Source organism: Schistocerca americana, chromosome 3, assembly GCF_021461395.2.
Source record: "Schistocerca americana isolate TAMUIC-IGC-003095 chromosome 3, iqSchAmer2.1, whole genome shotgun sequence".
Classification (NCBI taxonomy): Eukaryota; Metazoa; Arthropoda; class Insecta; order Orthoptera; family Acrididae; genus Schistocerca; species Schistocerca americana.
The window spans coordinates 884,982,324-885,000,332 of record NC_060121.1 but is presented as its reverse complement, the minus strand read 5'-3'; the positions used below and the strand labels follow the sequence as shown (position 1 = coordinate 885,000,332).

Genomic DNA, 18,009 nt, shown 5'->3' with positions numbered 1-18,009 from the left:
AAATTCTTTGTGGTGCATCTTTTCTTTTTCCTAGATTGTATGTGCGATGCAGATAGAGTTAATCTTGTGAATGAGTTGCATATGCATTTCATCCTAATCTGACATTAGTTTCATGCTGCCTTCTCGGTGTCGCAATTTTAGTGGCCAGTTCGGTAGGTCAAGAACAAAAAACACACTAAATTTTAGTACGCGAGATATAACTGTGTGCGTCACCAAATGAGTCAGTGACAGCATACTATTCTCTTGTTGACAGGAAGTGAAGCAACTGGTAAATGTAGTTTAAAGTAAAATTGTGTAGCTCTCTCGTTACAGAGTTCGGGAGCTTCTTGTGTGAGATACTCCAGTGTAGAGGTGTATATCTCTAGGGCTAAGATAGATAATGCCTACAGGAAAATTAAAGAGACCTTTGGAGAAAAGAGAACCACTCGCATGAATATCAAGAGCTCAGATGGAAACCCAGTTCTAGGCAAAGAAGGGAAAGCAGAAAGGTTGAATGAGTATGTAGAGGGTCTATACAGGGGCGATGTTCTTCAGGACAATATTATGGAAATGGGAGAGGACGTAGCTGAGGATGAAATGGGTGATATGGTACTGCGTGACGAGTTTGACAGAACACTGAAAGACCTAAGTCGAAACAAGGCCCCGGGAATAGACAACATTCCATTAGAACTACTGCAGCTGTGTGAGAGCCAGCCCTGACAAAACTCTACCATCTAGTGAGCAAGATGTATGAGACAGGCGAAACACTCTCAGTCTTCAAAAAGAATATAATAATTCCAATCCCAAAGAAATCAGGTGTTGACAGATGTGAAAATTACCGAACTATCAGTTTAATAAGCCACGGCTTCAAAATACTAACACGAATTCTTTACAGACGAATGGAAAAACTGGTAGAAGCCGACCTCGGGGAAGATCAGTTTGCATTCCGTAGAAATGTTGGAACACGTGAGGCAATACTGACCGTACGACTTATTTTAGAAAATAGATTAAGGAAAGGCAAACCTACCTTTCTAGGATTTGTAGATTTAGAGAAAGCTTTTGACAGTGTTGACTGGAATACTCTCTTCCAAATTCTCCAGGTGGCAGGGGTAAAATACAGGGAGCGAAAGGCTATTTACAATTTGTACAGAAACCAGATGGCAGAGTCGAGGGGCATGAAAGAGAAGCAGTGGTTGGGAAGGGGGTGAGACAGGGTTGTAGCCTATACCCGATGTTATTCAATCTGTATATGGAGCAAGCAGTAAAGGAAACAAAAGAAAAATTCGGAGTAGGAATTAAAATCCGTGGAGAAGAAATAGAAACTTTGAGGTTCGCCGATGACATTGTAATTCTGTCAGAGACAACAAAAGACTTAGAAGAGCAGTTGAACGGAATGGACTGTGTCTTGAAAGGAGGGTATAAGATGAGCATCAACAAAAGCAAAACGAGGATAATGGAATGTAGTCGAATTAAGTCGGGTGATGCTGCGGGACTTAGATTAGGAAATGAGACACTTAAAGTAGTAAAGGAGTTTTGCTATTTGGGGAGCAAAATAACTGATGATGGTCGAAGTAGAGAGGATATAAAATGTAGACTGGCAATGGCAAGGAAAGCGTTTCTGAAGAAGAAAAATTTGTTAACATCGAGTATAGATTTAAATGTCAGGAAGTCGTTTCTGAAAGTGAAACATGGACGATAAATATTTTGGACAAGAAGAGAATAGAAGCTATCGAAATGTGGTACTACAGAAGAATGCTGAAGATTAGATGGGTAGATCACATAACTAATGAGGAGGTATTGAATAGAATTGGGGAGAAGAGAAGTTTGTGGCACAAGTTGACTAGAAGAAGGGATCGGTTGGTAGGACATGTTCTGAGGCGTCAAGGGATGATCAATTTAGTATTGGAGGGCAATGTGGAGGGTAAAAATCGTAGAGGGAGACCAAGAGATGAGTACACTAAGCAGATTCAGAAGGATATAGGTTGCAGTAGGCACTGGGAGATGAAAAAACTTGCACAGGGTAGAGTAGCACGGAGAGCTGCATCAAACCAGTCTCTGGGCTGAAGACAGCAACAACAACAACACTGCAGTGTCCTGTTTCCCGCGCAGAGCGCCCGGCCCGCTAGCAGCGCCACACGGGAGCAGCAGCAGCAGCAGCAGCAGCAGAGCAGCGGCGGGCATGGCGACGACGAAGCGGCTGTACGTGTTCGCGACGTTCTGGCTGGCGTGCGCCGCCACGGCGCTGGTGGTGGCCGCCTTCTCCACAGGCGCCTGGCTCACGGCGGAGCTGCTGCCGCCGGACTCACAGTTCGGGCTGCAGGGAGACATCAACTACGGCCTCTACACCGGCTCCTTCCGCAGGCGCGCCCAGGGCGACCTCGGCGGCACCACCGCCCAGTCCACCATATACAGTGAGTACACGCGGCTCGCGCCAGATAACGCCGCGCCCCTGTGAGCGCTGCGCGTTTGCATCCCCACAGCTACACTACTGGCCATTAAAATTGCTACACCACGAAGACGACGAGCTACAGACGCGAAATTTAACCGACAGGAAGAAGATCCTTATCAGACCATTCACACAGGGCTGGCGCGGGTGGCGACACCTACAACGTGCTGACACGGGGAAAGTTTCCAACCGATTTCTCATACACAAACAGCAGTTGACCGGCGTTGCCTGGTGAAACGTTGTTGTGATGCCTCGTGTAAGGAGGAGAAATGCGTACCATCACGTTTCCGATATTGGTAAAGGGCGGATTGTAGCCTATCGCGATTGCGGTCTATCGTATCGCGACATTGCTGCTCGCATTGGTCGAGACGCAATGACTGTTAGCAGAAAATAGAATCGGTGGGTTCAGGAGGGTAATACGGAACGCCGTGCTGGATCCCAACGGCCTCGTCTCACTAGCAGTCGAGATGACAGGCATCCGCACAGTTGTAACTGATCGTGCAGCCATGCCTCGATCCCTGAGTCAACAGATGGGGACGTTTGCAAGACAACAACCATCTGCACGAACAGTTCAACGACGTTTGCAGCAGCATGGACTATCAGCTCGGAGACAATGGCTCCGGTTACCCTTGACGCTGCGTCACAGACAGGAGCGCCTGCAATGGTGTACTCGACGACGAACCTGGGTGCACGAATGGCAAAACGTCATTTTTTGGGATGAATCCAAGTTCTGTTTATAGCATCATGATGGTTGCATCCGTGTTTGGCGACATCGCGGTGAACGCACATTGGAAGCGTGTATTTGTCATCGCCATACTGGCGTAGCACCTGCCGTGATGGTATGGGGTGCTATTGGTTACACCTCTCGGCCACCTCTTCTTCGCATTGACGGCACTGCTTGAACAGTGGACGTTACATTTCAGATATGTTACGACCCGTGGCTCTACCCTTCATTTGATACCTGCGAAACCCTGCATTACAGCAGGATAATGCACGGCCGCATGTTGCAGGTCCTGTACGGGCCTTTGTGGATACAGAAAATGTTCGACTGTTGCCCTGGCCAGCACATTCTCCAGATCTCTCACCAATTGAAAACTTCTGTTCAATGCTGGCCGAGCAACTGGCTCGTCACAATACGCCAGTCACTACTCTTGATGAACTGTGGTATCGTGTTGAAGCTGCATGAGCAGCTGTACCTGTACACGCCGTCCAATCTCTGTTTGACTCAATGCCCAGACGTATGAAGGCCGTTATTACGGCCAGAGGTGGTTGTTCTGGGTACTGATTTCTCAGGATCTATGCACCGCAATTGCGTGAAAATGTAATCACATGTCAGTTCTAGTATAATATATTTGTCCAATGAATACCCGTTTATCATCTGCATTTCTTCTTGGTGTAGCAATTTTAATGGCCAGTAGTGTAGTTAAGGGGCAGCCACTTCAGCCGACTATCACCTGCCTACCTACGCACTTCGAGCCTTCTAGTCGCTGTCTCTGTACTGCACAGTGTAGCACCACAGGTTTCACACACACACTGGACTCCATTCAGGAGGATGAGGGCTCGAACACGTGTCCCGACATCCCGATCTAGGTTCTTAGTGATTTCCCTTAATTGCTTCAAGCAAATGCCGGGATGGTTCCTTTGAAAGGGCACGGCTCACTTGCCTTCCCATCCTTCCCTAATCCACTGGAACCGACGACCTCACCATTTGGTCCCTTTCCCAAATCGACTAGCCAACCAATTTCGCCCACCGGAGGTGTGAGGAAAGTTCATCATAATTAGCTACTACAGATAAGAAGTGATCTCTGTATACTCGGTTTGAACTTGTCAGCGGGTCCCATGACGTCATCTCCAATCTTACCATCTCACAGACTCTATTCACTGGCCTTCACCGCACTACCCATTTAACTGAAAAATCGTCAGTTGAGTTTGTTGCCAGTTACAAGTGTACTATTAAACTAAACTAAACTCGGTCCAAACAGGCGATGGAACGCCCAAAGGTACCGACCAGCCACCGTGTCATCCTCAGCCCACAGGCATCGCTGGATGCGAATACGGGGGGGGGGGGGCATGTGGTCAGCACACCGCTCTCCTGTCAGTATGTCAGTTTACGAGAGTGTGGAGCTGCTACTTCTCAATCAAGTAGCTCCTCAGTTTGCCTCACAATGGCTGAGTGCACCCCACTTGCTGACAGCGCTCGGCAGACCGGTTGGTCACCCGTCCGAGTTCTAGCCCAGCCCGACAGTGCTTACGGTTGGTGATCTGACGGGAACCGGTGTTACCACTGCGGCAAGGTCGTTGGCACAAGTGTACTGTACCATCGCAAGAAGGTGAGCAACCACACAGATTCGCAAGTGTAACTGGGAAATTACGGCGTGGCCACTATGCACGAAACCTTTGGTAAGTGCAGTGACAGTACAGTGACTGATCACTTACCAATGAATATTGTTCAGTTTATACATTCATTATGAACATTCCAACAACAAGAAAGAGTTCTGCGTCACAAATGGAAGTTGGTGGGCGAGTTTCTGTATCTGGAAGATCATGATTACTTAGACTTCACTCCAGTCGCATAAGAATGACGCTAGTAGCACCAGTATGGATCAGATTTGCTTCAAATACATGCTGTAACAGTCGTGAGCGTTAGTTATCTTTGAGACAGGACCTGGTGAGTTAATGTTAGTCAACAATGCCTTTAAGGCTAGAAAGACGCCACTGTTAACACCTCACTGAGTTTGAACAAAGCCGTGTAGTATGGCTACGAGAAGCTGGATGTTCCTTCTGTGATACTACAAAGAAGATTTTGCAGGAATGTAGCTACTGTACATGACTTCTGGCAGCGGTGGCCACGAGAATGTATGGTCGCAAGAAAACCGACCCCAGCCAGCCGCATGGCACTACCGAGAGGGAAGACCATCGTGTTGCAACTACAGCAGCAATTTAGGAGCACTTGGCACCACAGAGACACGATGATGATGATGATGATGATGATGATGATGATGAGGTCCCATACTCCGAGGAGCGTAGGGGACGATGTGGGAGACCCGCACCGCTGTATTAGGCAAGGTCCTAGTGGAGGTGGTTTGCCATTGCCTTCCTCCAACCGTAATGGGGATGAATGATGATGATGAAGACGACACTACAACACCCAGTCATCTCGAGGTGGGAAAAATCCCTAACCCCGTCGGGAATCTAACCTGGGAACGCTACCGCAAGACCACGAGCTCACGGAGACACAACGAACTGTATTGAATTGAATTTTATTTGGTCCTGTAAAATTACATTGAATACAGTAAATGTACGTGTAATATAGGACATGTCAAAGTAGTAACATTCATTATCACTTACTTTTCTACCCCTTTAGTTTACATTTTTACATAATTGATAATGAATAACGATATATACAAATTTAATGGCATAAGTATTCTGCAATACTGTAAAACTGTTTTTCAATTAGATAGTCTTTAAGTTTCTTTGGAAAGTCATTGTCAAGTACACTATCTTGCAGGGTTTTAGGCAGACTTCTTAGTAGTCTGATACCAGAGTACTGGGGTCCTTTTTCTAGCATTGTCAGTCGGTGAAGTATGCTCCGTACTTCATTCTTCCTTCTTGTATTGTGGGTGTGTACACTAGCATTTGTAATCCAGTCTTCACTACCTTTTGTGATGTACATTATTGTTTAGTATATATACAATGATGAAAAAGTTAAGAGACCTAACTTCTTGAAACAGTTTCTGCACGTTTCAGAGGCCTTTCTTCTTAAAATAGTCCTAATTGCTTTTTTTTTTGTAATGTGAACACTTGTTTTGTCTCTTGTTTGTTTGAGTTTCCCCACACAGTCACTCCACACTGTAAGTAAGGTTCGAAAAGTCCATGATACACTGTACACAGAAAGTTCTTGTCTGAATACTGTGATAGCTGCATCATTAAGAATATGACAGAGCTCAGTTTCTTACAGACATTACTAATATGTTTTTTTTTTCATTTCAATTGATTATCCACACGAATACCTAAGAATCTAGCAGATTCTACTTCTTCCAACCTTGTTCCATCAACCTCTAAATCCATGTCTACGGCCTTCTCCTTGTTTTTAAACACTGCATACATAATCTTTTTTAGATTTATAACCAGTTCATTTTCCAACAGCCATTGAGCTGTGATATTTTCAGATACGTATGCTCTTCTCTCAAGCTGTTCCATATTTGGTTCACTATTTAGTGTTGTCATGTCATCAGCATACGATACTGTTAGAAAACCGGTTATTTCAAGGACATCCCAGACCCAAACGTCCTGTAGCGTGCATTCTGCTGACACCAAACCGTCGCCATTTGCCACTTCTGTGGTGTCAAGCGAGAGCCCATTGGAGGCCAGAGTGGAGAGTCGTTGTGTTTTCTAATGAAAGCTGCTTCTGACACCCAGTGACAGTGATGACTGTGCCTGGGTTAGGAGGAGGTCAGTTGAGGACCTGCCTCCAACACACTGGGCCTACACCTGGGTTTATGATAAGGGGTGCGATTTTGTAAGAGACCAGGAGCACTCTTGCGGTCGTCCCACAAATGCTGACTGCAAATTTGTACGTCAGTGTGGTGATTCGACCTTTCGTGTTGCCATTCACGAACAGACTCCCAGGGGGTGTTTTCCAGCAGGATAAGGCTCACTAAGATACCGCTGTTGTCGTGCTCTACAGAATGTCAACATGTTGCCTTGGCCTACTCGATCACCAGATCCATCTCTGATGGAGCGCATATCGGAAATCATCCGACGACAGCTGCAGCTCCATCCACAAACAGCATTAACCGTCCCTGTGTTGACAGACCAAGTGCAACAGGCACGGAAGTCCATCCTACAAACTGACATCTGGCACGTGTATAACACAATGCATGCACGTTTGCATGCTTTCATGCAACCTCCTGGAGGATACAGTAGTTATTAATGTACCAGCATTTCACATTTGCAATGAGTTACTTCGCGCATACGTTAGCCTGCGATCTTGCAGTGTGAATGACGTAAATATTTTAGCTAGACAAATGTATTCCCGAAATTCCATTGCTCTACATTAAATATTTTTTGGTGTTGCTATTTCTTCTGGCAGTTTGCATATACACACATCCAATAAGTTTTGCATCACCTCGCTTCCGAGAGTTCTGGAACCCGTACAGGAAATTGCAATAGAGATCAACATAAACATGATTTCCTACACATTGCATGTTATATCACCATACAATGAGAACTTCAGAGGTGATGGTCCAGACTGCAGTACACTCCGGCACCCCTAATACACAATAACATGTCCTCTTGCATTGATGCATGCCTGTATTCGTCATGGTATACTATCCACAAGTTCATCAAAGCACTGTTGATCCAGATTGTTCCACTCCTCAATGGCGATTCAGCGTAGATCCCTCAGGTTATTTGGTGGGTCACGTCGTCCATAAACAGCCCTTTTCAATCTATCCCGTGCATGCTTGACAGGGTTCATGTCTGAAGAACATGCTAGCCACTCTAGTCGAGCAATGTCGTTATCCAGAAGGAAGTCATTCACAAGATGTACACGATAGGGGCGCAAATTATCGTCCATGAAGACGAACGCCTCGCCAATATGCTGCTACCGATATGATTGCACTGTCGGTCGGAGGATGGCATTCAAGTATCGAACAGCCATTACAGCGCCTCCCATGACCACCAGCGGCGTACGCCGGCCCCACATAATACCAACCCAAAACGGCAAGGAACCTCCACCTTGCTGCACTCGCTGGACAGTGTGTCTAAGACGTTCAGCCTGACCGCGTTGCTTCCAAACACGTCTCCGACGATTGTCTGGTTGAAGGCATATGCGACAGTCATCGGTGCCTGAGGGGACCATTCAGCATGTTGTTGGGCCCATCAATACCGCGCTGCATGGTGTCATGGTTGCAAAGATGGACCTCGTCATGGACGTCGGAAGTGAAGTTGCGCATCATGCAGCCCATTGCGAACAGTTTGAGTCGTAACACGACGTCCTGCGGCTGCACGAAAAGCATTATTCATCATGGTGATGTCGCTGTCAGGGTACCTCCGAGTCATAACCTGTAAGTAGATATCATCCACTACAGTAGTAGCCCTCGGGCAGCCTGAGCGAGGCATGTCACCGACAGTTGCTGTCTCTCTGTATCTCCTCCATGTCTGAACAACATCGCTTTGGTCACTCCGAGACGGCTGCACACTTCCCTTGTTGAGAGCCCTTCCTGGCACAAAGTAACAATGTGGATGCGATCGAACCGCGGTATTGACCATCTAGGCATGGTTAAACTACAGACAACACGAGCAGAGTACAACCGTCCTGGTGGAATGACTGGAACTGATCGGCTGTCGGACCCCCTCCGTCTAATAGGCGGTGCTCATGCACGGTTGTTTACATCTTTTGGCGGGCTTAGTGACATCTCTGAACAGTCAAAGGGACTGTGTCTGTGATACAATATCCACAGTCAACATCTACCTACAGGAGTTCTGGCAATGCAAAACTTTTTTTGATAGGGTGGTCCATTGATAGTGACCAGGCCAAATATCTCACGAAATAAGCATCAAACGAAAAAACTACAAAGTACGAAACACGTCTAGCTTGAAGGGGGAAACCAGATGGCGCTATGGTTGGCCCGCTAGATGGCGTTGCCATAGGTCAAACGGATATCAACTGCGTTCTTTTAAATAGGAACCCCCATTTTTCATTACATATTCGTGTAGTACGTAAAGAAATGTGAATGTTTTAGTTGGACCACTTTTTTCGCTTTGCGATAGATGGCGCTGTAATAGTCAGAAACGTATAAGTACATGGTATCACGTAACATTCCATCAGGGCGGACGGTATTTGCTTTGTGATACATTACTCGTGTTAAAATGGACCGTTTACCAATTGCGGAAAAGGTCGATATCGTGTTGATGTATGGCTATTGTGATCAAAATGCCCAACGGGCGTGTGCTATGTGTGCTGCTCGGTATCCTGGACGATATGATCCAAGTTTCCGGACCGTTCGCTGGATAGTTACATTATTTAAGGAAACAGGAAGTGTCCAGCCACATGTGAAACGTCAACCACGACCTGCAACAAATGATGATGCCCAAGTAGGTGTTCTAGCTGCTGTGGCGGCTAATCCGCACTTCAGTAGCAGACAAATTGCGCGAGAATCGGGAATCTCAAACACGTCGGTGTTGAGAATGCAACATCAACATCGATTGCACCCGTACCATATTTGTATGCATCAGGAATTGCATGGCGACGACTTTGAACGTCGTGTACAGTTCTGCCACTGGGCACAAGAGAAATTACGGGACGATGACAGACTTTTTGCACGCGTTCTATTTAGCGACGAAGCGTCATTCACCAACAGCGGTAACGCAAACTGGCCTAATATGCACTATTGGGCAACGGAAAATCCACGATGGGTGCGAAAGTGGAACATCAGCGATCTTGGCGATTTGATGTATGGTGCGGCATTATGGGAGGAAGGATAATTGGCCCCATTTTATCGATGGCAATCTAAATGGTGCAATGTATGCTGATTTCCTACGTAATGTTCTACCGATGTTACTGCAAGATGTTTCACTGCATGACAGAATGGCGATGTACTTCCAACATGATGGACGTCCGGCACATAGCTCGCGTGCAGTTGAAGCGGTATTGAATAGCTTATTTCATGACAGGTGGATTGGTCTTTGAAGCACTATACCATGGCCCGCACATTCACCGGATCTGACGTCCCCGGATTTCTTTCTGTGGGGAAAGTTGAAAGATATTTGCTATTGTGGTCCACCGACAACACCTGATAACATGCGTCAGCACATTGTCAATGCATGTGCGAACATTACGGAAGGCGAACTACTCGCTGTTGAGAGGAATGTCGTTACACGTATTGCCAAATGCATTGAGGTTGACGAACATCATTTTGAGCATTTATTGCATTAATGTGGTATTTACAGGCAATCACGCTGTAACAGCATGCGTTCTCAAAAATGATAATTTCACAAAGGTACACGTGTCACATTGGGACAACCGAAATAAAATGTTCAAACGTACCTACGTTTTGTATTTTAATTTAAAAAAACCTACCTGTTACCAACTGTTCGTCTAAAATTGTGAGCCATCTGTTTGCGACTATTACAGCGCCATCTTTCACAAAGCGAAAAAAGTGGTCCAACTAAAACATTCATATTTCTTTACGTACTACACGAATATGTAATAAAAAATTGGGGTTAAAAACGCACTTGATATCCGTTTGACCTATGGCAGCGCCATCTAGCGGGCACACCATAACGCCATCTGGTTTCCCCCTTAAGCTAGACGAGTCTCGTTCTTTGTAGTTTTTTTGTTTAGTATACTGTATAAGTTAACTGAAAGAAATATGCAGAGAGACGAACATAGATGACAATAATTACACTGGAGTCACTGTGATTTGTGATGGGCCCTGGACATTACAAAAGTCGGTACATGGTTCTTAATATGGTGTGTGACCACCAAGGACGGCGATTGACGCTCTGCATCAAGCTCCCATGCCGGTCACAGTATAAAGGAGTTCTTGTGGTGCACTGACTACTGCTGGATGGTCATCAGTGTAACACATCTTCCCAACGCATCCACATGTGCTAGAGTTGATTTAAGTCAGGGAAATGGCAGGCCAGTCCATGCGCCGAATGTCCTCTTGTTCTGAGAGCTCCTCCACCTGCAGGGATCAGTATCGTCACACACTGCCATCCGTAAAAATGAATTTAGTGCTGAATGGGCCCCTCAAAGACGCGCATGGGGAAGGAGTACAGTGTCACAAGGAAGATGACTGGTGAGTGTACCTCGTACGCCCGTGGAGCAGTTTGCCTCCTCACAAGGTATCACCTGGACCACCAAACGATCATGCCCGGTAATATCCCTGCGTGTGTTGAGTGTTTCCACCTCTCACTGTATGAGCGTGTGTCCAGAGTCACTACTCAGACTGAATCTGCTCTTAACTGAGGAGAGCAAGCAACCCCAGCCGTCTGTTGTCTAGTCTCTACGCTCTAAACACCATTGCAAACGGTGCTGCCTACATGTTGGTGTCAGCAGAACGTAATGTACTGGTCATCGGGTGAAGAGCCCTTCCCTATGCACTCGCCATGCCACTGTGAAGCGTGTGGTTGAGTGCATTTCAGCCCTGTTAAATGTGGTTCCAATTGCACCCCTTTTGCACAATGTTGCGGTCACCTGCTGCTGTAGTCGACTACCTACTCTCCATCGGGGTGTGATGCAAGTGGTTCAGAACATTCTCCGTGCACTTGAAACAATGTTGTGATCAATATGACACTCCTGGGCTAGAATGGTCACATTTCATCCTCATCTCAGTTTCCCGATGATTCTTCCACATTGGAAGTTACCCAGATGTTGCCTCCGGACCGTGTTGTAATAAAGAACACTACCACCAGAGTGCACTGTAACAGCTCACTGATTCACACACACTGTCTTCTTTTCCTGTTCCTTCAACTGTCTTTTCCTGTTCCTTCAACTGTCTCGCGTTGTGGGGCCGGACCCCATTGCCCCGGTAGTCTTGCTAGTCTCACGCCGTGTGACGTCCGACTTGCAGTGCACGACTGGGGGCATCTGGCAACATATTGCTGCACTTTCATTCATTTCCACCAAGTTGTTAATGTCTTACAAGGGTCGTTCAATAAGTAATGCCCCACATTTTTTTTTTAAAAAAAAGCCATTGACATACGTAGACAAACGTTGTTGTTGGTGCTTCACATTTGATGTTCGTTCTGTACGCTGGTGAAGTTTCGAACCGTTCTGGCAGATGGCAGAGCCGTAGTACGACGTCAAAATGGCGTCTACATACGACTCACGTTACAAGCAGGTTGCTGTTACTGAATTATTGTGTGCAGAAAAAGAAATCGTGGTGAACATCCATAAACGTTTGTGTGCAGAGTATGGTGATCCTGCAGTTAATGGGAACACAGTTGGGCGATGGGTAAAGAAATTTACAGCCTGAGGAAATGCGGGAACAGAAGTCTATGATAAGCCATGCTCAGGACGTCCTGTCACAGCCACTGCTCTAGACATGCTGAATCGTGCGTATGCCATTATTTGTGCCGACCGGTGCATCACAATTCGACAATTGGCTCTACAGTTGTCGGTCAGCACTTGAAATGAGTCTGCAATGATCTAAGCTCTTGGATATTCTAAGAGGTGCTCACAATGGGTTCCACGAATGCTCACAGCAGACCACAAGATTCAAAGAAAGGCCATTTCATTTGAATTGTTGGAGCGTTTTCAGACCGACGGAGTGGCCTTTCTGCCACAGAGCCGTGCAGGGTAGCCGCATGGTCTAGGGTGCCTTGCCATGGATCTCGTTTCTCCCCTCGTCGGAGGTTCAAGTCCTCCCTCGGGCATGGATGTATGTGTTGTCCTTAGTAGATTGAATAGCGTGTAAACCTAGGGACTGATGACCTCAGCAGTTTGGTCCCATAGGAAGTTACCACAAATCTCCAAATTTTCTGTCACAGTTCTTCACGGTAGAGGAAGCTGAGTGCACCACTTTTCGCTGGAAACAAAAAGGAGTGGCATCATCCTCATTCGCCACACAAGAAGAAATTCAAGACAACCCCCTGTGCTGGAAAACTCATGGTGACAGTCTTCTGGGATTTAGATGGCGTCATTCTCGTGGGTGTGATGCCAAGAGGGTCAACCATCAAGTCGGGGGCAGACGTGAAGACTCTGAATAAACTCAAGAACCATTTCCAACGTGTTCCATCAGACAAGAATCCACCAGAAATCTTGCTCCAACACGATAACGCACGCCTACACATAAGTTTGAGGATAGGGAACACATCGCCAAATTGGACTGGACATCATTTCATCATCCGCCATACAGTCCAGGCCTTGCACCCTCGGACTTCCATCTCTTTGGGCCGCTTAATGATTCTCTACAGGGAACACACTTTAAAGATGACGAGAGTGTCAGTTGTGCAGTGAAAACATGGCTGCATCTACAGGACAAGATCTTTTACCAGCAGGGAGTAAATGCTCTTCCACAACGTTGGCGTACGGCCACAGAACGTGATGGAGACCTAATAGAAAAACAGGACATGGACAAGACGTGTTGATGTATAATTGTTACCATATTCTGACTCTTAAAAATAAATACTTTCTAAGAAAAAAATGTGGGGCATTACGTATTGAACGACTCACATATTTTACTGTATCCAGCTCGCCCATAAGTTTTGTGGTCTCCATAATTAAAGTTTCAATTTCAAAATGCTGTAGAAAGAGAACCGTTGTGCACAATTTAAGCATTTTATAACTGACACAGTGGGAAACGTCATGCAACAACAACAACAAAAAATTAACGAAATTACATCAATAGATGGCTCTGTAAGTGTCTTAAGGTAAATGGGACTGGCTACAAATGAAAGATTAATTGCAGTACTTTATGTAAGCCCATCTGCCATGGCAAGGCTGTACTACATTGAATGGAAAAAACTGATTTTCAATTGTCCTGAGACCAAAAACTGTGTAAAAATCAAAATGATAACAGCTTCCAGTTGTCGTGAGACTGGCGAATGACGTGGATAATATGCTGTCAAGCGTTTACTGCCACAGGTTGAAATCGAGAAACAGTATGTTCCATGACAGATCAGAGTGTCTCGGAGGTCACATTCAGAATGCACTGTGCAATGCGTGCCTTTGATGCAGCTACTTGTGTAATTGGAGTACTGAACACAACGTCTTTCAGATAACCCCACAGCCACAAGTCGTACAGCTTGAGGACAGTTGATCTTCATGGCCAGGCTGTAGGGAAATGATGTCTGATAATTCTAGCATATCCGAAATGCCTGTGCAGCAGCCCCTTCCACTAGCTGTGCCAAGTGCAGAGGAGCACCATCGTGTGTGTCCAGACATCGGCACTCTCGAAACATCGGAACGACGCTGGGGCGCAGATGACTCTCATACTGTTTACCGGTGACGGTGCAGGTAACAGAACTCGCACGACCTGTCTCCTCGAAAAAATGTGTCTCTGTCATAAACTATGCCATCAACTCGCACCATACAGTCACTTTTGCAGAATGAAGTGGTACCGCTTGATGTGCGTGCGGATTTTCTGTTGCCCATATTCTGTCATCCTGCATATTGTGATGTTCTTGGAGATGGAAATGAGTTTTGTCTGTCCACAGAATGTTCCTTGGTCACTCATTGTCCACTTGCACATGAGAAAGAAATTCCAGTGTGATCGTTTGTCTTGGTAGCAGGCCGCCAACTGCTGAACATGGATGATGTGTGCCTTTGAGTGTCTGGAATTTCTGCAGGTATTTCTCATTGCTATTAAAAAATGTTAACTCCCTGCCATTGAAGGTGTTGGCTTGCACATATTGTCTCTATATTTATTATAAATTATTACAGTTCATGTTAGAAACTGAAATGACCCACATTAAAATCATGTGAAGGGTAGATTTATGGACAGAACCAAGTTTCATGACATGTCACACAGTAAAATGTCATGACACAACAGTTGGAAAAACTAGACCTACATTTTCATTGGTGACGGAAGCTGGAAATTCGACAATGTGACATTCTGCAAGTAAGAACGAGTAAAGGAGCATATATTGATGGGTTAAATATTAAAGAATTTATGAAAACTTTACAAAAATGCATTGTAACATGGTAGAAAAAAAAACATACTGTGAGGGCACACATTGGCAAAATTTATGTTAGTAAAAGGAACTAAAACAAGATCACAAAAACAGGACTAAGTGGGCTCAACAGTCACTAACCTCAATTGAATGGCATCCTAATTTCAGAGTACTGGTATTCTGATCATCCAATTATTTCACTTAGTAACCTGTGGTGTCTGATGCAGGAAAATATCAACTAAATCAACAAATGTTAGATGATCTTTGTTAGTGAGGAGATTTGTCAATAATGTGGCACAAGTTCACTATAATACATAGCAGATCATAGTGAATCAGAATGGAAAAACTCTTGTGACAATTTTTGATACATAAAATGTGGTTTCATAATACATATATGTCGAATGCAATCTTTAAACTCTCAAAATCAGACACAGTTTCACACTGTTGAGCCAAAGATTGTGAACACCAGGAGTACAGCAATGTTTGTGTGTGGCATAGATTTGACAAGTCCTTGATAGATGGAGGTACATGGCACCAGATGCCCACATGCAAGTGATGCAGTCCCAGTAGATTATGGGCAGGTAATCTACATCTACATCTACATTTATACTCCGCAAGCCACCCAACGGTGTGTGGCGGAGGGCACTATACATGCCACTGTCATTACTTCCCTTTCTTGTTCCAGTCGCGTATGGTTCGCGGGAAGAATGACTGCCGGAAAGCCTCTGTGTGTGCTCGACTCTCTCTAATTTTACATTCGTGATCTCCTTGGGAGGTATAAGTTGGAGGAAGCAATATATTCGATACCTCATCCAGAAACGCACCCTCTCAAAACCTAGATAGCAAGCTACACCGTGATACAGAGCGCCTCTCTTGCAGAGTCTGCCACTTGAGTTTGCTAAACATCTCCGTAACACTATCACACTTACCAAATAACCCTGTGACGAAACGTGCTGCTCTTCTTTGGTTCTTCTCCACCTCCTCTGTCAACCTGACCTGGAACGGATCCCACACTGATGAGCAATACTCAAGTGTAGGTTGAACGAGTGTTTTATAGGCCACCTCCTTTGTTGATGGACTACATTTTCTAAGGATTCTCCCAATGAATCTCAACCTGGCACCCACCTTACCAACAATTAATTTTATATGATCATTCCACTTCAAATTGTTTTGTACGTACACTCCCAGATATTTTACAGAAGTAACTGCTACCAATGTTTGTTCCATTATCACATAATCATACAATAAAGGGTCCTTCTTCCTATGTAATTTGTGGGTGTGGAGCTGGCACCCAGCAGTGTCCGAGATGTGTATTGCATCAGTGTCAGAACAGGTGGGTTTGGTTACTAAGTTCACTATAATGGTGCTCAAACCACTGTAGAATGATTCTGGCCTTGTGACATGGATAGTCATCTTGTTGGGAGATGCCATCACCACCAGGCAAGACATCAAGCAACAAGGGATGCAGGTGGTTCTCAACTGCCTGGTGCCTTCAATTTTTTTTCTATCACAGGTTCCATGGAAGCCCAGGTGAATACCATCCATAACATCGGCGTGCGTCTATGCCACAGTGTGTATTCTGAGCAGCTGTTTGCTTGGGTGACAACACGTCTGAACACGACCAACTACCTGGTGTAATAAGAAATGTGTTTCTTCTGATCAGATGACATATTTCCACTGATCCACAATCCAATCTCGATGACTTCATGCACAGTGCAATTGTGATTGACCACACCACAGGATCTACATCTACATTTGCGTTTACATGGATACTCTACAAATCACATTTAAGTGCCTGGCAGAGGGTTCATCAAACCACCTTCACAATTCTCTATTATTACAATCTCATATAGCCTGCAGAAAGATCCAATGCCCATACTTTCTGTACGAGCTTTGATTTCCCTTATTTTATAATGGTGATTGTTTCCCTTTTGTAGGTTGGCGCCAACAAAATGTTTTTGCATTCGGAGGAGAAAGGTGGTGATTGGAATTTCGTGAAAAGATTCTGCCACAGCAAAAAACACCATTGTTTTAATGATGTCCACCCCAAACCCTGTATCATTTCAGTGACACACTCTCTCCCCTATTTCGCCATAATATAAAATGTGCTGCCCTTCCTTGAACTTTTTCAATGTATTCCGTCAATGGTAAGGATCCCACACTGCGGAGCAGTATTCTAAAAGAGGATGGACAAGTGTAATGTAGACAGTCTCCTTAGTATATCTGTTACATTTTCCCAGTGCCCAACAAAACACATTCTTTGGTTAGCCTTCCCCACATTTTCCTTCCAATTTAAGTTTCACTTAATTGTAATTCCTAGCTATTTAGATGAATTTACGACCTTTAGATTTGACTGATTTATCATCTGAATGAAGTTTAACAGATTCCTTTTAGCACTCATCTGGATGACCTCACACTTTTCATTGTTTAGGGTCAATTGCCAAAGTTAACACCATACAGATATCTTTTCTAAATCATTTTGCAATTTGTTTTGATCTTCTGATGACTTTACTAGTCGATAAATGACAGTATGATCTGCAAGCAACCTAAGATGGCTGCTCAGATTTTCTGCCAAATCATTATATAGATAAGGAACAGCAAAGAGCCTTTAAGACTACCTTGGGGAACACCAGAAATTACTTCTGTTTTACTCAATAACTTTCCGTCAATTACTATTAACTGTAACCTCTCTGACAGGAAATCATGAATCCAGTCACATAACTGAGACGATATTCCATAAGCACGCAATTTCACTACAAGCCACTTATGTGGTACAGTGTAGAAACCTTCCACAAATCCAGAAATATGAAATCAATTTGGAATCCCTTGTCTTTAGCACTCAGCATGTCATGCAAGTAAAGAGCTAGTTGTGTTTCAGAAGAACGATGTTTTCTAGAGCCATGTTGACTGTCTGTCAATAGACCATTTTCTTTGAGGTAATTCATAATGTTTGAACACAA

General features: G+C 44.9%; 1 protein-coding gene across 1 annotated transcript in view; it reads left to right on the top strand.

Moving 5' to 3' along the window:
• Positions 1-2,158: 2,158 nt before the first annotated feature.
• Positions 2,159-18,009, top strand: part of LOC124607115 — a 79,612-nt gene continuing 63,761 nt past the window's right edge. Inside the window, exon 1 of the mRNA XM_047139313.1 lies at positions 2,159-2,390. Within this exon, the coding sequence (XP_046995269.1) occupies positions 2,159-2,390 (232 nt within the window). The remainder of the gene's footprint in view (positions 2,391-18,009) is intronic.